Source organism: Sus scrofa, chromosome 2 (assembly GCF_000003025.6).
Source record: "Sus scrofa isolate TJ Tabasco breed Duroc chromosome 2, Sscrofa11.1, whole genome shotgun sequence".
Classification (NCBI taxonomy): Eukaryota; Metazoa; Chordata; class Mammalia; order Artiodactyla; family Suidae; genus Sus; species Sus scrofa.
The window spans coordinates 61,937,144-61,960,259 of NC_010444.4; the positions used below are offsets into that span (position 1 = coordinate 61,937,144).

Genomic DNA, 23,116 nt, shown 5'->3' on the forward strand with positions numbered 1-23,116 from the left:
GCTAATACCACTGTGATTTTCTGTCTGCATTCATAATTGAGGAAGACTCTAAATATTAATTAGTGAAAATAAAGATAAAATTGGGAGGAGTTCCCATTGTGGTGCAGTGGAAAAGAACCCCATTAGTCTCCATGAGGACAAGGGTTCCATCCCTGGCCTCGCTCAGTGGGTTAAGGATCCAGCGTTGCCGTGAGCATGATGCAGCTCGCGGACAAGGCTCAGATCCCACATCTCTATGGCTGTGGTATAGGCCGGCGGCTGCAACTCCTATTCAACCCCTAGCCTGGGAACTTTTAAATGCCATGGGTGTATCCTGAAAAAGCAAAAAAAAAACAAAAAACAAAAAAAGACATAACTTTTGTTTCCTACCTCAGGCCAAGACTTTCTGAATTGGATCTTCAGACTTCTGGAGGGAGGTGTCCGTGGAGTCCAGGTTAAGAATCCCTGGCTTCGGCAGTTCCCTTCATGGCCCAGTGGTTAACGAACCCGTGTAGGATCCATGAGGATGAGGATTCGAACCCTGGCCTCGCTCAGTGGGTTAAGGATCTGGCATTGCTGTGAGCTGTGGTGTAGGTCACAGATGCGGCTCGGATCCCATGATGCTATGGCTGTGGCATAGACCAGCAGCCACTGATTTGACCCCTAGCCTGGATCTTCCATATGCCATGAGTGTGGCTCTAAGAAGGAAAAAAAAGAAAAAAAAAAAGAATCCCTGGCTTAGAATATTCTTCCCCCGTAAACCCTCATAGCTCACTCCTTCCCTCTCTTTTACTCAAAAGCTACCTTTTCAGTGAGTTTTTCCCTGAGGACTCTATTTGAATTGCATTCTCACATGCCCTATCTCTTTTTCCTACTTGGTTTTTTCCACACTTAACCTTCAAACTCAGGGTTTTTAAACTTTTTTAAAAATGCGTATTTCCTTTCAGTAGAAAGTCGCTTCTGTGATAGCAGACACTGCTGTGCATCATGTTTGTGCCGTGTCCTCTGCATCTAGAATGATGCCTGGCATACAGAAGGCCCTCGATAAATATTTGCTTAAAAAAATTTAAATAAGAACTCTGAACGCAAAGAAAAACAAATGTGATTTTCACTTTAGAATAGATTAAATATTTACTCATTTCACGTTACAAGGCTTCTTTCTGGTTTTGGAGACAGTAAGTCTTCTGTCCCCCAACCTCTGGGCCCCTCAAAGGCTCTGAGACTAGGACTCTATACAGGACACCCTGTGGGCTGAATGGGGCAAGGCCTGGGGCAGCTGCTGTGCCAGGTTCTGAAAGAGCAACCCCACACGTGCCCTCTCACTATTCCTCACTGGTGTGGACCCACTTGACCCCACTTCCTAGAACATCTAATGAGAATGAAGTCCACGGTCATGCCTCTCTGAGGGGAAAAACAAATTTCACTTCCTAGCTTCGAGCCAGCTTCACATAAAAACCCCCTGGAACTATACCACAGATGCAACTGTGGAGGTTTTGAATTTACTGAATCTTCTAAAGATAGATTTCTTCAACAGCAGGTTTCCACATTTTCCAAAATTTAAACACAACTTTGAGGGTTTTAAAACATTTTAATTTGACAAAGTGAGGGAAAAAAGATGGGAGGAAATTCACCCCTATTGAGTACTGACATTTACCAGATATTGACTCAGTCGTTTGAGACAGGCTTGCTTATTCAATCCCAACAACAGTGCAAGAAGGTGGCTACCACTCTGTAATAAAGGAACTAAGCCTTAGAAAGATAAACAATTTCCCCAAGCAAAACAGCTAGTAAATGGCAGACAGGGATGGTAACTTTGGTAGTCTAATGGCAAGGAGCGGTGGATCCAGGTCCTCTGTATCTAGCTCTCTGCTCCACCTTCCCTAAAGAGTAGTTCTGTCCTCCTGACCCCACTCCCATGTCAGTATTGCCCTCCATCCCAGTCCTCCACCTTCTCAGCTACACCCGCCCCCCTGGATCCTCATGAGACCCAAGAGCCCCCTGCTGGCTCTCTTGAGGTTCAGCACAGTTTTATTCCTGGGACTCCACAAAGTGAAGTGTCTAGGGTTAGGGTAGACCCCAGGCCAGGAGGTGGTGGGTCACTGCTGGCCTCCACGCAGTGGCTCCACCCGCAGCCAAAGGCCGCCCTCTGCCCGCAGGACTATCTCTGGCTTCCTGCGCGGCTCCTCCTCATCTGGCAGGACGCGGAAGCGCAGCAGTGTGAGTGCCAGGACCACCTTCATCTCTGTCATGGCAAACGTCTGCCCAATGCAGTTCCTGCGGGGTGAGAGTAGGGGCTCTGACTGCACCCAGGTCCCCATCAGGCCCCATCAGGCCCAGAAACTACCTGGGACACCTATCCCCTCCTGCAGGGATAGAGAAGGAGGCTAACCATGCCTGAGACCACCCCAACCTGGGCTTGCATGTCCCCTGTACCCCACCCCTGTCTTCACACCATCCCCGCTTCACACACCCACCAGCCTTACCTCGGCCCTGCCGAAAAGGGAATAAAAGCCAGAGGTGACCTCTTCTGGGGACTTTCTGGATCAAAGCGGAAGGGATTGTATACCTGGGGCAGAGAGGATAGGCCTGCTGGGTGGGGTTTCTCAGGACACCCGGACACCCCCAGAAAAGACAGATGTAGATAGAGTAGAGGGGAAGTGTCTGATTCCCCAAGTGGGGGCAGCACCTCGGGGTCTGGCCAGATGGATGGGTTGTGATGAATCCCAAAGATACTGATGACACAGATGTTCCCTGTGGGGAAGGAGGAGGCAGTCAGGATGAGGGCTCAGCTGACAGGACCACCTCCCTCCTCCCTCTGAAATTTTGGGCACCTTTGGGGATGACCCGGCCATCTGGGAGCACAACATCCTGGGTACAGCAGCGAGAGATGATAGTGACTGGGGGATGCAGCCGCAGACTCTCCTTGATGCACATGGTCAGGAAGGGCAACTGAGCCAGATCATCCCTATGGATCCCCACACGCACAAAAAAAAATCAATTATCCAAGGAGCAAAAACAGAGACACCCCTGGGCCCTGATGCTGTCCTGTGAGACACTCTCTCCACCTCCCACTGACCCTCACTCCTATAATAAAATAAATTCAAGGGAGTTCCCAGTGTGGCTAAGCAATAATGAACCTGACTAGTATCCATAAGGGCGCAGGTTTGATCCCTGTCCTTGCTCAATGGGTGAAGAATACAGCATTAATGAGAGCTGTGGTAGAGATTGCAGATGAGGCTCGGATTCTGCATTGTTGTGGCTGTGGAGAAGGCCTGTAGCTGCAGCTCAAATTCGGACCCCAGCCTGGAAAATTCCATATGCTGCATGTGCATTCCCAAACAAACGAACAATAAAGTAAATTCAAGATGAAGCAAAGATTTAAGCATTACAATATCAAAATCACAAAAGTCACTAGAAGAAAACAAACTGGTATTTTAGAAGCATTTCTGAGCAAAAACACAACAGTTACTGGTATCCTTAAAAGTATTAATATATTTGCATTTAAAAGTTTTTTGAATTATATAATCAGCTTAAAAAGCAAAAACAATTCTCTATAATGAATTTATGGGTTTACATGAATGAGTAAGACCTACTCCACTCTCTGGGGTGAAATGACCTAATATTATTAAGGTGTCAGTTCTTTCTAAATCAGTCAACATAATCAATGCAATCTAATAAAAATCTAGTTTTGGAGGAAGAGGAAAAGGAAGGTGGTAATTGTATTCAGTTTGAAAGAATTAAAGTTCACCAAAAGCTAGGTCAATTTGTAATTCCTGTTGTGACTCAGCAGGTTAAGAAGCTGACTTGTATCCATGAGAATGCAGGTTCCATCCCTGGTCTCATTTGTGGGTTAAGGATTCCATACTACCACAAGCTATGGTGTAGGTTGCAGACACGACATGTATCTGGCATTTCTGTGACTGTGGCGTAGGCCAGCAGCTGCAGCTCCAGTTTGATCCCTAGCCTGAGAACTGCAGTATGCCACAGGTGTGGCCCTAAAAAAAAAAAGCAAACACCCACACACACACAATAAAATCCTAAGACAAATAGAAAATAAACACTAAATTCTGTTGGGACAACTAGTTAGCCATTTAGAAAAAACTGTAGACCCCTACCTCAGTACTTATACCAATACAGATTTCATATGCAATAAGGATTAAGAAATAATAATAATAACAATATTAAATAAAATTAACTTATACACAGAATTGTTTCCTTTTTTTGTCTTTTTGGGGCCACACCTACAGCATATGGAAGTTCCCTGGCTAGGGGTTGAAATGGAGCTGCAGCTGCCAGCCTACACCACAGCCACAGCCACAGCCATACCAGATCCATGCTGGTCTGCAACCTATACCACAGCTCATGACAACACTGGATCCTAACCCACTGAGGCCATGGATCAAACCCACATTCTCATGGATACTAGTCAATCCTTGACTCAATGAGCCACAATGGGAACTCAAATAAAACCTTTTTAAATAAATAAATCCATTAGAGAAATACAAGCAAGATGTTTACATTTTAGTCCTAGAGTATGAAAGTATTTTCTAAGCATTTTTTTTCTTTGTAGGGCTGCACCCAAAGCATATGGAAGTTCCCTGGCTGGGCATCTAATTGGAGCTACAGTTGCTGGCCTTCGTCACAGCCACAGCAATGGCAGGATCCGAGCAACATCTGCAACCTACACCACATCTCACAGCAACACTGGATCTGTAACCCACTGAGCAAGGCCAGAGATCAAACCTGCATCCTCATGGTACTAGTTGCACACGTTACCACTGAGCCACACCGGTAACTTCCCAATATTTTTTTTAAGTAAAGGAGCTGTGAAGGAAAAAAAAAGTTAATATATTTGACAACAAATAAATGAAACCAAACCAAGATAAAGTCAAAAGACAATCTGGGGAATAATTCTTGCATAAGAAAAAGTAATTGAATTTCCTTACATTTAAATAGTTTCTATAACTCGGTAAGGAAAAAATGACTAGGATAAAAGTAAAAATTTAAAGGACAAATTATGAAAACTGACACTCTACAGAAAAATAAATATATGTGGTTGGTCAAAATAGGAAAGCAGTGCCCAACTTTACCAATATTTAAAGTGATGTTCACTGAAGTAACAAACTATATTTCACCTAAGAGAAGGGCAAATTTTTAAATTTTATAATGCACACTGTTGATGAGGATACAAGGAAATGGGCACTCTTAAAATCTGTTTGTAGGAATGAATTTGCCAAGAGCTATTAAAATGCAATACTCTAACAGTCTTTGATCCAAGAACACCACTTCTAGGAATTAGTCTGAGAAAGACATCCACACATATACGCAAAGTGGATGTACACTGCATCAGGTTGATTGTAGTAACAGGCTTGGAAAAGATACAAATTGATGGGGGAATGTTTAGATAAATTATGATACATCCATATAATGGAATGTTATATAGCCATCAAGAAGAAGGATATAGGGATTAACTGGTTCTGTCCCACCATGCATGGTAAATCTGCAGAGTAAATCAGGACAGAGATACTGAAAAGCAACTTGGCAATATCTATTATAACTGCAAATTATATATTATATTATGTAAATGTCCCCCACAGAAGCAGCTTGGGTAAACTAAGCAATGCTATACACACTCAGAGAGAAGGAGCTCTAAGACACATTATTGACTGAAAAGAACAAATGACCAAATGTGTGTGTCTGTTTATATTAAACTCTAATAACCTAATCTTATCAGGATGTTTCATTGGGTGCAAAAAAAAAAAAAAACCCACCTACTCTCATTATTGACTTTGCAATTCAAAATTAGTTTCCCGAAACCTAATAAATGAAAGGATCTTGAAGCTATATTGTCAAGGATCATGCCTGGAAGCTCTGTATATACTCTGAGCTGTAGAGACATAAGATAGAATGAATAAGGCAAGAGAGACTGTGAACAGATTAATGTAGGGACAGACTGAACAATGTCTGGAAGGACACAGGAAACCATTGAAGGAAGGGATGGGTTTGGGATGCTGGTGTCTGACAGAGGCTTATGGGAGGTGATGGATGTCTTAAACAACTTTATTGTAATTATTCTGCAATATATACATATATCAAATCACCATGTTGTACACCTTAAGCTTGTAGAATGTTATATGACAATTATATCTCAGTAAGCCTGGGGTGGTTGATGGGAAGCTTATGTTCATACTGTTTAGATTTTACCAAGTGCCTAATTTTTTTTGAAGTTGAAAGAAGCACAAAAACATCTTTCCACCTCAAGGACTGCTGTGCTGAGCAAACCTTCACGTTGAGGGTACTACCTCCAAAATATTTATCCAGACCAACACTTTCTCTCCATCCATTAGCCTTTGGCCCATAATCTTCCCCCTTATCACCCAGACTGCATCTCATTCCCTCCAGGTTGCCCCTGTAGCTGCAAAGAGATATTTCTAATACATCAGACCTCTTTCCTCCCTTGCTCAAAGATCTTCAATGCTCCCCATCACTCTCCTATGTTAGTCATGGATCTCCTTTCAAGAAAGAACTAGCTGGAGTTCCTGCTGTGGCTCAGCAGTAATGAACCCTACTAGTATACATGAGGATGCAGGTTCATTCCCTGGCCTCACTCAGTGGTTTAAGAATACAGTATTGCCATGAGCTGTGGTATAGGCAGCAAACACATCTCAGATCCAGAGTTCATGTGGCTGTGAGACAGGCCAACAAATACAGCTTCAATTCAACCCTTAGACTGGGAACTCCCATATGCCATGGGTGCAGCACTAAAAAGAAGAAAGAAAGGAAGAAAGGAAGAAAGGAAGAAAGAAAGAAAGAAAGAAAGAAAGAGAGAGAGAGAGAGAGAGAGAGAGAGAGAGAGAGAGAGAAAGAAAGAAAGAAAGAAAGAAAGAAAGAAAGAAAGAAAGAAAGAAAGAAAGAAAGAAAGAAAGAAAGAAAGAAAGAAAGAAAGGAAGGAAGAAAGGAAGGAAGGAAGGAAGAAAAAGAAACTTGCTGTACAACTTCAAGGAGTGCTGTTACCTGACAGCCTCCAGCTATAGGATCCCTGGGCTCTGCTATAGCGTTCACAGCAAGGTCACACTTTCCCAGGCAGCCTACAGCCAATGACTGAGCACAGTGGGCCACAAATGTCTAATCATTATTGCCCCATGTGACGCTTCACTAAAGGCAACACCCAGCCTATTTTTATTTTTTATCCAATATTGGAGTCCCAAAGGACTTGAACTGATACCTTTGAAAACTCTTAATGTCCTTTCCAAAGCACTCCAACAAGGGCTTCCATTACCAGATCCAGCTTTAACAAGAACCTCTCTGATCCTCACACTGTAGATTTCACAAGGAGCCAACCACCTTTATCTCCTCCCAGACATCCCAGGCTCACTCTTGCATGCTTCCATCCTGGCCTTTGCACAAGTTACCCCCATGGCTTGCAGCACCATCCAATAACCACATCCAGGTGGCAAATCGATATTCACTTCTTCACTATGAAGCCTCACCTCCTTTCCTCTCTGCCCCAGGCTGGACCATGTAGGACTCAAATGGGACTAGACTCTGAACTGGAAAAGGGGAAGTATAGATATGTTTCCTGAGCAAAGAGGTGGACCCCCGAGAGATTTCCTCGGAACCCCTGGGATAGAATATTAGATGGGAATTAGAGGAAAGAGCAAAAATTCAGGGCAATGGGGGTCTTTGGAGAAACAATGCAACTTCAAGCAGAAGAGCAAGGGAGGAGAGAGGATGTTAATATATTGAACATGTACTGTGCTGCATCTGTTCTGCATTGTCACAATTCTCCAAGTAGCACCTGTGGAGGGGAGATTCCTCACCCCACCCCCCAATTCATAGAGGAGAAAACACTATTCAGAAAAAGGGGACTGATTTTCTTAAGTCACATAGCCAGTTAGTGGGGCATTAATGAAGACACTCAGATCTTCTCATCCCCAAAGCCTCAGCTGTTCAGACTGGGCACCACACTTTGCCTATGGGCTCTGCTCCTATGCCCACTAAGCAATAATGACAGAATAATAAATATATATTTGTTTCCCCTTTCCCAGCTGGGGACTAGAGCCAATAAGAAGGGTTCAGGAAGACACCATGTGGACATGCACGCACCATTCAATCTCCTTAGGCTCACGGTCCCTCAGGAGCTCTTGCACCTCCTGCCGGCAGCGCTCCTGGTACTCCGGATGCTTTGCCAGGTTGTACAGGACCCAGGAGAGGCCACTGGCGGTGGTGTCATGGCCTGAAGGGCAGCCAAACAGGCTTGGGTCTCTGGGATACTTCAGCACCAAAGGGTCGACAGCACCCTCATGGTAAGACGCCCCCCACCCCACCCTCGCCACCTCAAATAACATGGGAAAGATGGCCAAACGGGGTGATCCAGGGCCACCAGCCAAGTCCCTCACATGAAGAGACCCCTGCCTGTTCCGAAGTCCCACACCGGGACCCTCACCCGCAAACATGAAGGTGTCAGCCTCGGCTCGGATGTCCTCATCTGACAGTCCTTTCCCGTCTTCATCCTGGAGAGAAAGCACCCCCCAAATCACATCAGCTCAGAGGACACCTGAGCCTAACCTGAAATTGTCCCTGAAGCTCCACCATCCAAACAGGATCATCCCCTCGTCAGCTCCAGAGCCCACCCCACAGCCCTCCTCCTTGGTCTCCTGCCTCCTGTTTACTCCTTCCAGGCAGCCTTCTACACAGCCACGTCTGAAACTCCTCACCGACCTGTCCCTCCCTTCCTCAAGCACCCTCTGTGACTCCCTAGCCCTCTCTCGATCAAGTCCATGTTCTTTGCTCTGACATGTGAAACCAAGATCCAGTCTACCTACCTCTTGAATTTAGATCCCAGAGAAGCCTACCTTGGCCAGCAGGAGCACATCAATGAAGTCCAAAGTCTTGGCCTTAGCCTTGGCCCTAAGGAAGTCTTGGGAACCCTGACTAATGAGGGTGCGACGCCGCTCCTGGATGACGGCATCTGTGAAGTCGTGCACCAGGCGGCAGGCCTTGCGGAAGCGCCTCCCTTCGGGGGTGAGGTAGTACAGGAAGTCCTTGTGCAGGAAGATCTGCTCATTCCGTTTTGTCACCAGGGCACTGAGCTCGGAGATTGCAGCAATGTATTCACTGGGTTTCCTACACAGTCACACCAGAGAGAGCCTTGAGAAGCAGCTCCTTAACACACAGGAAACCCTGGGAGCCCTTCCAGTCAGGAACCCAGGACCACATCCCAGCCAGAAAAGAGTGCCCTCCCATCAGGTTTCTCTCGCTGCCTCCCATCTCTGTCAACTGCCTCATGTCCTAGATCTCAGGGCGGAGCTTGAGAATCACGCTCATCTCTCCTCGCTCCTACACAATATCTGCCCCTGCCATTCTTCCTCAGCTTCTCCCAAATCTGCCCCATTTTCCCCACCAACGTCAAGCTTCCTCCTCTCTGGGGTCTCCTTCCATCCTCTGTCCACATGACAGCCAGGCTTTGCCCAAGTCAGATGTCCAAACTCCGCTTTGACCACAACCCACATCTGCTTGAGCACCTTCCCTGGCTCCCTGGAAACCTCAGCAAAAAGTTCATATCCTCTTTGTCTGGCTTTGGAATGTCCTTAAGCTATAGCCCCTGCCCACTCCTCCAACCTTATTTCCAATGTCTCTCCTCACTCTTACACCCACTTGGCTCACACTAGCTTCCTGGCCTCTATCAAGCAGTTCTGCCTGACCAAGAGGATCTCACCTTCTCTTTCCCCTTCCTGACCTTCAGTGTCCACCCCTCACCCACCTCCTCCAGGAGGGCCCTTCTGATCACCCTGCTCAGTCCTCCCCCTACCCCATCCACTCCCTTGGGTCTATGGCTCATGGTTCCAGGCCCTGGGACAAGACTCACTCCTGGCAGTTGCTGTCAAAACTGAAGACACATTTCTGCAGACTGTCCAGAGTCATGAGGCTGATGTGTTCAAACATCTCCAGACGGGTGTGGCCTTCTGAGGCCAAGCGCTGCCACTTGGCCTGGACAGAGAAGAGGGCAGAGCTTGGGCTGGGTATTGCCTCCCCTGAGCCCCTCTCCAACCCCAAACACCAAGATGCACTCCCCAGACCCTGTCTCTTGGTCTCTGCCCTAGGCACCCACCCCCAAGGATGCCCAGGGCATGAGTGGGAGTGGAAGCTGTTCCTATCAAGACATCAAGCCCCCAGAGCTGGGAGTCAGGAGACCTGAGTTCAAGGTCCAGCTCTGCCTCTTAGGTTCTGGGTGCCCTTGGTCTATTCATTGCTTTCCACTGGGCTTTTCCAGCATCAAATATTTAGTAACACTTCAGATGAACTGCTTTGGTATTAGACAAACCAAGTTAGAGTTGGTGTGCCACCACACATAGCATCCTTCCTAGTGTGTGATCCTTGGCAAGCCCCTAACTTCACTGGCCTCCCATTTCATCCTCTATAGTGTGGCAATTGTCATAATCTCTGCTTCGTAGGAATGTAAAAATAAATTAAGCAACACATGTCAACAAATGGCCCCACTGTTTGGGATTTCCAATAAGTGTGAAATAACCGTTATTTACAGTAGTGTCTGAAGTTACAAAAATGTATCTTTTATGAAAATATTAGTTATTATCATTTACCTTAGTTGAACACATAGGCTTATATTTTTATTAATAATAATGAGGAGTTCCCTGTGGCTCATCAGGTTAAGGATCTAGTGTTGTCACTGCTATTTCTCTGGTTATAGCTATGGCACGGGTCCAATCCCTGGCCCCGGGGAATTCCTACATGCTGGGGGCATGGCCATCATTATCATCATCATCATAAAAAGTAATGTTAGCTTCTCTGACCAATAAACCTAGTATAGAAAACAAGATGTTCAAACTACGGTAATTAGACGTTTTTGGAGAAAATGAAGACTTTGCATCATCTAGAATTGTGCTAGAGTTGCTAAAATCGTCATAAAATCAAGGTTAAGTTATATGATCACACCCGACTAATTTCCAAGGATTCATTTTAACTAGAACTACCACTTTATGTTTTCCCTTTTAGGGTACTATTCCAGTTACTCAATTACTTAACTTCATTTAAAAAATAACTGTTAAATAACCATTAACTACCATCATCATCTTCGTCATTACCATAGTGGTAGACAACTGCAAAAATGTCATTCACTCTTTGTAATGAGACTTTGTGGCTCTTCCATTAGGAGGTGGAACCTCTCTCTTCACATGCTGAATATGAGCTGAGTATGTGACATGCTTCAACCAGCAGGAACAGAAAACTATGGTGTGCTAGTTTTGAAACTAGGCTTCAAAAGCTGCCACATGTTTTTTCAGACATCCCCAGGGCATATGGAAGTTCTAGCCACAGCTGCAGCAACGCTGCACCCTTAATCTACTAGGCTGGGCCAGGGATCAAACCCGCACCTCCACAGAGACAAACCAGATCATAAACCCACTGCACCACAGAGAGAACTCCATACTGCATGTTTCTTTTTTTTTTTTTATTTTCTGGTTTTATTTCTTTTTTTTTCTTTTTTTTTTTTATTTTATTTTCCCACTGTACAGCAAGGGGTCAGGTTATCTTTACATGTATACATTACAATTACAGTTTTTCCCCCACCATTTCTTCTGTTGCAACATGAGTATCTAGACATAGTTCTCAATGCTATTCAGCAGGATCTCCTTGTAAATCTATTCTAGGTTGTGTCTGATAAGCCCAAGCTCCCGATCCCTCCCACTCCCTCCCCCTCCCATCAGGCAACCACAAGTCTCTTCTCCAAGTCCATGATTTTCTCTTCTGAGGAGATGTTCATTTGTGCTGGATATTAGATTCCAGATATAAGTGATATCATATGGTATTTGCCTTTGTCTTTCTGGCTCATTTCACTCAGGATGAGATTCTCTAGTTCCATCCATGTTGCTGCAAATGGCATGATGTCATCCTTTTTTTATGGCTGAGGAGTATTCCATTGTGTATATATACCACCTCTTCCGAATCCAATCCTCTGTCGATGGACATTTGGGTTGTTTCCATGTCCTGGCTATTGTGAATAGTGCTGCAATGAACATGCGGGTGCATGTGTCTCTTTTAAGTAGAGTTTTGTGCAGATAGATGCCCAAGAGTGGGATTGCGGGATCATATGGAAGTTCTATGTATAGATTTCTAAGGTATCTCCAAACTGTTCTCCATAGTGGCTGTACCAGTTTACATTCCCACCAGCAGTGCAGGAGGGTTCCCTTTTCTCCACGGCCCCTCCAGCACTTGTTATTTGTGGATTTATTAATGATGGCCATTCTGACTGGTGTGAGGTGGTATCTCATGGTAGTTTTGATTTGCATTTCTCTTATAATCAGCGATGTTGAGCATTTTTTCATGTGTTTGCTGGCCATCTGTATATCTTCTTTGAAGAAATGTCTATTCAGGTCTTTTGCCCATTTTTCCATTGCTTGATTGGTTTTTTTGCTGTTGAGTTGTATAAGTTGCTTATATATTCTAGAGATTAAGCTCTTGTCCGTTGCATCATTTGAAACTATTTTCTCCCATTCTGTAAGTTGTCTTTTTGTTTTCTTTTGGGTTTCCTTTGCTGTGCAAAAGCTTTTCAGTTTGATGAGGTCCCATGGGTTTATTTTTGCTCTCGTTTCTATTGCTTTGGGAGACTGCCCTGAGAAAATATTCATGATGTTGATGTCAGAGAGTGTTTTGCCTATGTTTTCTTCTAGGAGTTTGATGGTGTCCTGTCGTATATTTAAGTCTTTCAGCCATTTGGAGTTTATTTTTGTGCATGGTGTGAGGGTGTGTTCTAGTTTCATTGCTTTGCATGCAGCTGTCCAGGTTTCCCAGCCATGCTTGCTGAATAGACTTTCCTTTTCCCATTTTATGTTCTTGCCTCCCTTGTCAAGATTAATTGACCCTAGGTGTCAGGGTTTATGTCCGGGTTCTCTATTCTGTTCCATTGGTCTGTCTGTCTGTTTTGATACCAGTACCACACTGTTTTGATGACTGTGGCTTTGTAGTATTTCTTGAAGTCTGGGAGAGTTATGCCTCCTGCTTGGTTTTTGTTTCTCAGGATTGCTTTGGCGATTCTGGGTCTTTTGTTGTTCCATATAAATATTTGGATTGTTTGTTCTAGTTCTGTGAAAAATGTCATGGGTAATTTGATAGGGATTGCATTGAATCTGTAGATTGCTTTGGGTAGGATGGCCATTTTCACAATATTGATTTTCCCAATCCAGGAACATGGAATATCTTTCCATTTCTTTACATCTTCTTTGATTTCTTTGATTAAGGTTTTATAGTTCTCGGCATATAGGTCCTTTACCTCCTTGGTCAGGTGTATTCCGAGGTATTTGATTTTGTGTGGTACAATTTTAAAAGGTATCGTATTTTTGTATTCCTTTTCTAATAGTTCATTGCTGGTATACAGAAATGCAACTGACTTCTGAATGTGAATCTCATATCCTGCTCCTTTGCTGAATTTATTAATCAGTTCAAGGAGTTTTGGGGTTGAGTCCTTAGGGTTTCTAGGTATAGAATCATGTCATCTGCATACAGTGACAGTTTGATCTCTTCTCTTCCTATATGGATGCCTTTTATTTCTTTTTTTGTCTAATTGCTGTGGCTAAGACTTCCAAAATGATGTTGAAGAGCAGTGGTGAGAGTGGGCATCCCTGTCTTGTTCCAGATTTGAGTGAGAAGGCTTTCAGTTTTTCCCCATTGAGGATTATATTTGCTGTGGGTTTCTCATAAATGGCTTTGATTATGTTCAGGAATGTTCCCTCTATACCCACTTTGGCGAGGGTCTTGATCATGAATGGATGTTGAACTTTGTCAAATGCTTTTTCTGCGTCTATTGAGACGATCATATGATTTTTGACTTTTTTTTTGTTAATGTGGTGTATGATGCTGATTGATTTGCGTATGTTGAACCATCCTTGTGAACCTGGGATGAACCAACCTGGTCATGGTGTATGATGTTTTTGATATGTTGTTGGATTCGGTTGGCTAAGATTTTGTTGAGAATTTTTGCATCTATATTCATCAATGATATTGGGTGATAGTTTTCTTTTTTGGTGGTATCTCTGCCTGGTTTTGGAATGAGGGTGATGGTGGCCTCATAGATTGTCTTTGGGCATGTTCCGTCTTCTTCAACCTTTTGAAAGAGTTTAAGGAGGAGGGGCACCAATTCCTCTTTATATGTTTGATAAAATTCACCTGTGAAGCCATCTGGTCCTGGACTTTTATTTGTAGGGAGTGATTTTATGACTTCTTCAATTTCATTTCTAGTGATCGGTCTGTTCAGTTGGTCTGTTTCTGCTTGATTCAGTTTTGGCAGGCCATACTGCATGTTTCTGATTGCTCCCTTGGAGCAGTCTCCACCATGCAATCAAGCCCAGGCTAACCTACTGGAGGAGGAAGGACAAAAGCAAGAGTCCACGGTCCCACCAAGGCTATCCTAGACCAGCTGATAGCTAGCCAAACCCCAAACATGTGACAGAGCTGAACCTGGGTCAGCAGAGCTGTCTACCAAACCCACACATGACCACAGACACAGGAGTGATTCCAGCTAAGATGAGAAGAACAAAACAAAACTGACCCAACATCGCAGGAACAATAATAAACCCAAACTCAAGTCTATGAGTTTAATGTGGTATGTAATGAGTAGGAACTGCAGGAGATCCTGTTGTGGCTCAGTGTGAACTAGTATCCATGAGTTCAATCCCTAGTATGCATAGCTTGGCCCACTTTATAGTATCCCATAGATCTCTTATATTGCTTTCATGTTTTTTCATTCAGTTTTCTGTCTGCTGTCCTGATTGGGTGATTACCATTATTTTATCTTCCAAGTCATTAATTCGTTCCTCTGCATTATTCATTCTGCTCTTCAGTGCCTCTAACTCAGCTTGCACCTCTGCAAGTGAATTTTCTAATGTTTCTTGGCTCCTCCTTTTACTTTCTAGTTCCTTTCTAAAGGAATCTGCATTACGGTTCATATCTACTCTAAATTACTTCATATTTTCTCTTAATCCCTTTAGTAATTTCACTAGCTCCTTTTTGAAGTCGGTGTCTGTTAGACTGCAGAGTTCTGTTTGCTCCTTCGGGGAAAATCTGTTGTTCTTTTAACTGTGAATGATTCCTGAGCTTCTTCATTTCACTTATCTTTTTCTTATTCTGTGACTTTAGGGAAAGCAATTACTATAGCCTTGGATGGCTATTTATATGTGAGAGCATCCCTGGGTATTTTGTGATGGCTCACTATGTATTTTTAGGGTGCTGTGCGTGCTTCCAGGGAGATGGAGGCAATGGGCAGGGCTAGTAGCCAGTGCCTATCGCTGGGCCTTGACAGTGGCAAAGACCCGTGGGCAGACGGCATAGCTGCTCCTAGTTGCAGGGCCCTGGGAAGTGACTGTGACTTCAGGCAGAGGTATGCTATGCCTAGAGCATTTGGCAGTGGCAGCACCAGGGTGTGTGTGTTCCCAGAGGAATGAGAGCACCAACTGGTGGTGCTTGGTTGCAGGGCCCACCTGTGTGCCGACCTCCGAGGTGACTGAGGCAGCAGGTGGTGCCTCTTCACAGACCCCTAGTGGTAGCGGGCCACGCCCACCTCTGGGGTCTGAGATGACTGCTGTGGTTTGCCCCTACTGCCTGCAGACCATGCAAGAGACACAGTGTCATGCTTAGCCCCCTGCTGCCCTTAGCCTGAGGAAGCAGTGCCCGGCTACACATAGCCCACAGAAGAGGCATCCCATAGCCTGTAGCCTGCACTAGAGGTTCCCTGCCCTCACCACCTTAGCCTGTGCCAGAGGTTCCCTGCCCTCTGAGAGTCCACAAGGAAAGACATTCCTGTGGTGTTCTCTGCCTCCTCCCCTGACCTCTCCAACAATGGTGCCTTGCATCTCCTGTGGGCCCAGATCTCCTGAGTTCCCTTGGCTGTGGCGATCCACTCCCCGACCAGTGGCACACAGCTCCCTGGCCCCTCAGGCTGTCTCCACGCATCCAACCCTAGTCCACTCCCTGAGTCTCAGCACCCAGCCCCCGCCCAGCCTCTCAGGCTGTGGTGTCTGGGAGTGCTGGTACAAATGGTCTGTATGGCTCTCATCGTGCTTGGCCCTCCTCAGTCCAGTTCCTGCGCTTTGCCCTGAGACTTTGAGATCCCTCTGTTCTCGCGGATCTCTGTATTGGTTACATGGCTTCAAAAAAGTGTTTTTCCTCTTTCACAGCTCCCTCTCAGTAGTGCTGGTCCAATCCTGCTTCTTTCTCTCTTTTTTTTTTTTTTTTCTTCTCCTCTGTTCTACCCAGGTATGGGGAGGGTTTCTTGCCCTTTTTGGAGGTTTAAGGTCTTCTGACAGCAATCAATAGATGTTCTCTGTGACTTGTTCTACATGTAGATGGGGGTATTTTGATCCGTTTACAGGAGAGGGTGAATGCCATGTATAGTCGTCCACAAGTATTTTTGGATGCCCTGCGGCATATGGAGCTCCCAGGCCAGGGATCAGATCAGGACCACAGTCATGACCTAAGCCACAGCTGTGGCAACTAGATCCCTAAAGCTCTATGCCAGTCCAAGGAGCAAACCCACATCAGTGTCTCAAAAGATGCCTCTGATCCCACTGCCCTACAGGAGAAGCTCCTTCTCCACCATCCTGACTCAATTTAAATCTTCATCATTTATATCCTGAATTTAAAGAGCTTCCATGATGTACACTAGAAACTAGAGCGGTCTGTGTACCCACTATGTGCCAAGAACAGGATTCCTTTACATCATCTTGACCACTCTTTCAGAAGGGATTATTATCCTGATTTTAAAGATGAGAAAACAGGCTTCGAGAGGAAAATCAGTGATGCCACCCCCACACACACACACACAAAAAGCCATTCAGCAGAGCAGGATTCCAGACTATTTGTGTCCGAGGCCACTCCGCCTTTCCCAAGGCTCCAGCTGGGAACCTGGGTTCAAGAAACTCACATGCATGATGTCTGCACTCCTGTTGAAAATCTTCACATATGACTTCAAGATATCAAAGTGGAAGGCAGGTGTCAGCAGGCGGCGCTGGTGGCTCCACTTCTCACCAGCACTCAGCAGGAGCCCAACCCCTAGCAGGGGCAGCCATGGGGAATGAGCAAGAAGGGCAGTACCTTCCCCCAGACCCCCAAGGTTGTCCCCAACCTCCGTCACTCCCCGTTACTCACCCAGCCAGGGCTTCAGGAAGCTGTAGAAAAGCATATCCTTGGGTATGATGGTGGCTGACATGAGAGATGGAACATCAGGGACCATGGAGAGGAGAAAGGGAGGGACTTTTGCTCTACATTCCCCCTCCAATCCCAGCATGGCAGGAATGGGACCAAGGGCAGGGGAAACAGGGAGGAGGGGGGAGGTAAGAGAGGACAAGACCAGGCTGCAGCACAGAGTAGAACAAAGGCAGAGCCAACACACACACTCCTACATACTTAGATGCAATCCAACATGGCACAACAGGTCTCGGCACACCTTGACGCGGTTCTTAGGAGGACTAATCTGTTCTACACACCCAAGCACAGGAACCTATCAGGAACCTAGTACACCACATTTGCCCCATCACTCTCTGACATCTCCTAGAACACCCAACATCACCCCAATATATATTAGCATGCCTTAACATGAAACAGCATACATGATATGTCCTAACATGGCATAGCCCTGACCTGGGCCTGAGGCAACATGACACAATCTTAGCATGTCCCACAGAGAGGCCCCAGATAGGACTTAAACACTGTCCCATTAAGGGCACAGACAGAGTCTGGCGTGACCTAGACTTCCTCAGTATCCTCCTTCACCCTACCCTTAGCATCAGGTGCTTAGGCTCAAGGGACCCTCTGTGCTGAAAGGGACCAGAAGATGCTGTCCCACTCAGATACTGAGCTCCATCCACCATGAAGAGCTCTCCTGTCCCTTAAGCCTCCAGAGGCCCCAGGACCAATCAGACACAGTGGGCTAACCTGAGGTCGGGTGGTATCCCTGCCCCACACACACAGTACCCTGGCCATCTCCCTACCCCACATCACCTTCTGGCTTAGAGTTCCTTCCATCAGAGGCAGCTCAGGCAGCAGAGAATACACAGAACTAGGAGGCAAGCTTCACATGCTACGTGGCCTTGAGAAGTTACTATGCTTCCCTGAACCTCTTTTTCCCACCCTGGAAATGCCCACTAGCAGGGTGGCTAGTGATGAATAGCTGCAGTATCTGCCTGTCCAATGTCTATCTCCTTTCCTGGGACCAGCACCCCATACTTCCTCACCGTCAACCCAAGTAGTTATGAGGCAGCTGTGCCACCCATCCCCTGCTCCAGAGCCGACCATATGACACTCAGGCCTCACCAATTCAGCTGCAGTTATTAGGTGATGAAGTGGTCCCTGTGACCCAGGCCACTCCACTTTAGGGAATTCTGCAACTTTCCTGGGTCTGTGGGCGTGAGCTCACTTGTCAGCGGGATGACCTTCTGGATTCATCTTACCAGCATGAAGAAGAAGAACACACAGCTTTGAGATGAAGACAGATTCCAATGACACTGCTTGAAAACCTAGATCCAGCCATGCCTGAGCAATGCTCCTGAGCTTTCACTCAAGAGATCCCTTCTTAGACCAACAGGTTGAGTTACACCACCACCCAAAACTGGAAGAGATTTTGGCAACCAGAGAGAGCAAGGACCTGCCAGAGGAACCAGCAGTCTCTGTCGATGCTGCCCATACCCCTGCTCAACCTGGTCTGTGGAGGAGTGGGAAGGGCTTGGAGCAGGGGCAGGGGGAGCCTGGGGTAGGGAGGGCTACCAGGAGATACCTGGGGCCTGGAGCAGGGGAGCAACAAAGTTGGGGTGGACAAGCCGCAGGACGGGGTACAAGGGCCCTAGCCACCAGAGATGGACGTCGCGGAAGCAGTGGCTGAGATCTTCTACCAGCCGCATGCCCTCTTCATTGTTCTTCGCCTGGGAATGAGTGAGGATGGGTCCAGGCCTGACAGAGGGCCTCAGAAACTGCAAGTGCCCACTCCATTCCCAAGCCACCACACTCACTCACCCCTTTTTCCCCCCGCTACCTGGATTATTAACCTATACTTTTCTCTATCTCAACAAGTCAGCTTCTCTCTGCTGGCCTCTCTTTTTTCATATGTATCCTAGTGACTCTCTCTGTGCCCTTATTCTCTTCATCTCTGAATTTTGACAGAAAGAGAGACGGGGCGGGGAAGCAAGAGAGATAACAGAAGGATGGGTGGATAGATATATTTGGATCGATGGATGGATGGATGGATGGATGGATGGATAGATAGATAGATAGATAGATAGATAGATAGATAGATAGATAATTATGGGTAGATAGAAAGATAAATGGATGGATGAATAGGTAAAATTTTAGATGATGGGTGGATAGAAAGACGGATGGATGGAGGCATGATGCAAATTCTATGATAGATAATGGATAGATAAATATATTATGGATAGACGGATGGATATAGATGATGGCTAGATAAATAGATTATATATGGATGGATAGCTAGACGAAGATAGCTGAGAGGAGGAAGACGATGGATGAATGGAAAATGATGGATAGATAGTATATTTATATATGTGTATGTACATTTCTTTGCTCCATTTATATCTCTCTGCATGTCTCTCTCAGTCCTCTCTCTGTATTTCTCTCTCTGCCCGATTTCTCTGTCATTCCACACATCTTCAACTCAACAACTCTGATTCTCCTCATCTACACCCTTTCCACAGCTCCCCTTCGCTCTCAGGATCAATCTCCTGCCACTACCTTGTCTTGAAGTCCTGTGACCCCTACTCTCCTCACCACTATTTCTCTAACCCTCACTGCTATCACTGTAGCTGCAGGGAACTCCCAAGTGCTCAAAAGCCAAATCCTCACTCTGTCACCTCCAGGCCTCTGAGTGCACTAGTCCTCTCCACAGAATACACTTTCCTTTCTTGCTCAAAAAACAAATGCCTGCAATTTTTTCCAGACCCACTTGCATCACTTTTCCTCCAGAAGCCTTTCAGCCTGCCTGATGGCAGAAGCCTTGCTTCCTCTCTGGGTCTGCCAGCCCGTCTCTCCCTCAGACCTATCTGGCCACAGAGATTGGGTGTCTCTGCCTCTGCATGCAAGATCAGGGTTCCTCCAGGCAGAGTCTGGGGCTATCTCCCCAAGAATCCTCAAACAGTGTCCAGAATGGGGTTGGAAAATAAATGAAAGAAAGACATGACAAAGGAAGCCCAAGTTCAGGAGGGGCTTTGGGACCTGCAAGAGCTGTGCAGAAGTGAGGCAGGGAAGGGCTCGCAGCACTCAGATGCTGACACAGCACCCACCTGTGGTGTCAGTGACAGACCAGGCAATAACACAGTGGCAGAAAGAATGAGGAAGATGGCGGGGCCCAGCCAGATCCTCTGTCTCTGGGGACAGTTGGCCACCAGTGGAGTTAAGTCCCTCAAGCCCTGCTCCATGGGGGCACTTGCAGCCAAGGCAAGGGCCATCACTCCCCAGAAGGAGCCCCTACAGTTGGACGCTGTGTCAGAATCTGCACAGACAGAGGTGGCCACAGGAAGAGGTCCTCATGGGGGAGATTTGTGGGTGGTACAGTGACCAAGACTTGTCCTGGGTTTGGGTCCCACATCTTCTCATGTTCTGACCAGTCCATATGGCTTCTGTCCTTGGATGGTGAAGGGTCTAAAGTTCTGGGACCTTCCAGCCCTGGAAGATGCCACAGGACAGATGTGAACTCTACCTATCAACTAGGGCAGCCTCTCCCACCTATGAGTCTGTTCTACTGCCCAGGCTCTGTGCACAGTGCATTCTGTCTGACAGTCTATCTATCTATCCGTCTATCTATCTGTCTACCTACCTATCTATCTATCTAGCTATCTATCTATCTAGCTATCTAAAACATCCTGTCTATCCATCAATTTATCATAGTATCTCCCAGCAAGCCAGCTATCTCTCCTGAACCTATGGACACTCCCATAAATCATGCCATTTACAAATGAGGAAGCTGAAACCACATACCCCACAAGAGGAAGAAGCATGGGTCCCCTCCTGGTCAAGCATTCTCACCCTCATGAGGACCCAATCAAGCCTGACAAATAGTCCCAGGTGCTCCAGTCAAGGGAATATAAGTCTTATTCGCCTTTGTCACCCACTCCCTGCTCCCTGATGACCCTGAGACACTTGATGAGATCAGTCCAGACAGGGAGAGGGACTCAGCCAAGATCACACAGGAACAAACACGGAAGGAGAGAAGAGAGGTCAACACAAGCCTCCAATGCCAAGCCCTTGGATGGGGAGCCAGAACTGCAGTAACTCTGTAACATTCCTGCTGCCTCAGGGGCTGGCTGAGACATGTAACCTAGGGAGGGCCCTTCTGATCACCCTGCTCAGTCCTCCCCCTACCCCATCCACTCCCTTGGGTCTATGGCTCATGGTTCCAGGCCCTGGGACAAGACTCACTCCTGGCAGTTGCTGTCCAAAACTGGAAGACCACATTCTGCAGACTGTCCAGAGTCATGAGGCTGATGTGTTCAAACATCTCCAGACGGGTGTGGCCTTCTGAGGCCAAGCGCTGCCACTTGGCCTGGACAGGAGAAGAGGGCAGAGCTTGGGCTGGGTATTGCCTCCCCTGAGCCCCTCTCCAACCCAAACACCAAGATGCACTCCCCCAGACCTCTGTCTCTTGGTCTCTGCCCTAGGCACCCACCCCCAGGATGCCCAGGCATGAGGTGGTAGTGGAAGCTGTCCTCATCAAGACATCAAGCCCCCAGAGCTGGGAGTCAGGAGACCTGAGTTCAAGGGTCCAGCTCTGCCTCTTATGTTCTGGGTGCCCTTGGTCTATTCATTGCTTTCCCACTGGGCTTTTCCAGCACTCAAATATTTAGTAACACTTCAGATGAAATGCTTGGTATAGACAAAACCAAGTTAGAGTTTGGTGTGCCACCACACATAGCATCCTTCCTAGTGTGTGATCCTTGGCAAGCCCCTAACTTCACTGCCTCCCATTTCATCCTCTATAGTGTTGGCAATTGTCATAATCTCTGCTTCGTAGGAATGTAAATAAATTAAGCAACACATGTCAAACAAATGGCCCCACTGTTTGGGATTTCCAAAAGTGTGAAATAACCGTTATTTACAGTAGTTCTGAAGTTACAAAAAATGTACTTTTATGAAAAGATTAGTTATTATCATTTACCTTAGTTGAACACATAGGCTTATATTTTATTAATAATAATGAGGAGTTCCCTGTGGCTCATCAGGTTAAGGATCTAGTGTTGTCACTGCTATTTCTCTGGTTATAGCTATTGGACACGGGTCCAATCCCTGGCCCCGGGGAATCCTACATGCTGGGGGCATGGCCATCATTATCATCATCATCATAAAAAGTAATGTTAGCTTCTCTGACCAATAAAACCTTAGTATAGAAAACAAGATGTTCAAACTACGGTAATTAGAACGTTTTTGGAGGAAAATGAAGACTTTGCATCATCTGGAATTGTGCTAGAGTTTTGCTAAAATCGTCATAAATCAAGGTTAAGTTATATGATCACACCCGACTAATTTCCAAGGATTCATTTTAACTAGAACTACCACTTTTATGTTTTCCCTTTTAGGGTACTATTCCAGTACTCAATTACTTAACTTCATTTAAAAAATAACTGTTAAATAACCATTAACTACCATCATCATCTTCGTCATTACCATAGTTGGTAGGACAACTGCAAAAATGTCATTCACTCTTTGTAATGAAGACTTTGTGGCTCTTCCATTAGGAGGTGGAACCTTCTCTCTTCACATGCTGAATATGAGCTGAGTATGTGACATGCTTCAACCAGCAGGAACAGAAAACTATGGTGTGCTAGTTTTGAAACTAGGCTTCAAAAGCTGCCACATGTTTTCAGACATCCCCAGGGCATATGGAAGTTCTAGCCACAAGCTGCAGCAACGCTGCACCCTTAATCTACTAGGCTGGGCCAGGGGATCAAACCCGCACCTCCACAGAGACAAACCAGATCATAAACCCACTGCACCACAGAGAGAACTCCATACTGCATGTTTCTTTTTTTTTTTATTTTCTGGTTTATTTCTTTTTTTTCTTTTTTTTTTTATTTTATTTTCCCACTGTACAGCAAGGGGTCAGGTTTCTTTACATGTATACATTAAC

The 23,116-nt window shown here is 45.9% G+C and overlaps 1 protein-coding gene across 2 annotated transcripts in view; it reads right to left on the minus strand.

Annotated features, from left to right (window-relative positions):
- The window catches only part of LOC100739101 (cytochrome P450 4F6-like), a 46,639-nt gene continuing 25,070 nt past the window's right edge, over positions 1,548-23,116 (minus strand). The window contains exons 1-11 of one of the 2 annotated variants that reach the window (XM_021083610.1): positions 18,758-19,169; positions 17,134-17,187; positions 16,910-17,037; positions 9,848-9,969; positions 8,835-9,105; positions 8,426-8,492; positions 8,086-8,215; positions 2,811-2,944; positions 2,666-2,730; positions 2,463-2,545; positions 1,548-2,253 (exon numbers count right to left, since the gene is read on the minus strand). In XM_021083610.1, coding sequence (XP_020939269.1) covers positions 2,076-2,253; positions 2,463-2,545; positions 2,666-2,730; positions 2,811-2,944; positions 8,086-8,215; positions 8,426-8,492; positions 8,835-9,105; positions 9,848-9,969; positions 16,910-17,037; positions 17,134-17,187; positions 18,758-18,881 — 1,356 coding nt within the window. In that variant the 5' untranslated portion in view covers positions 18,882-19,169 and the 3' untranslated portion in view covers positions 1,548-2,075. Of the gene's footprint in view, positions 2,254-2,462; positions 2,546-2,665; positions 2,731-2,810; positions 2,945-8,085; positions 8,216-8,425; positions 8,493-8,834; positions 9,106-9,847; positions 9,970-16,909; positions 17,038-17,133; positions 17,188-18,757; positions 19,170-23,116 lie in introns of those variants that run through there. The other variant, XM_021083611.1, reaches the window with a different exon arrangement.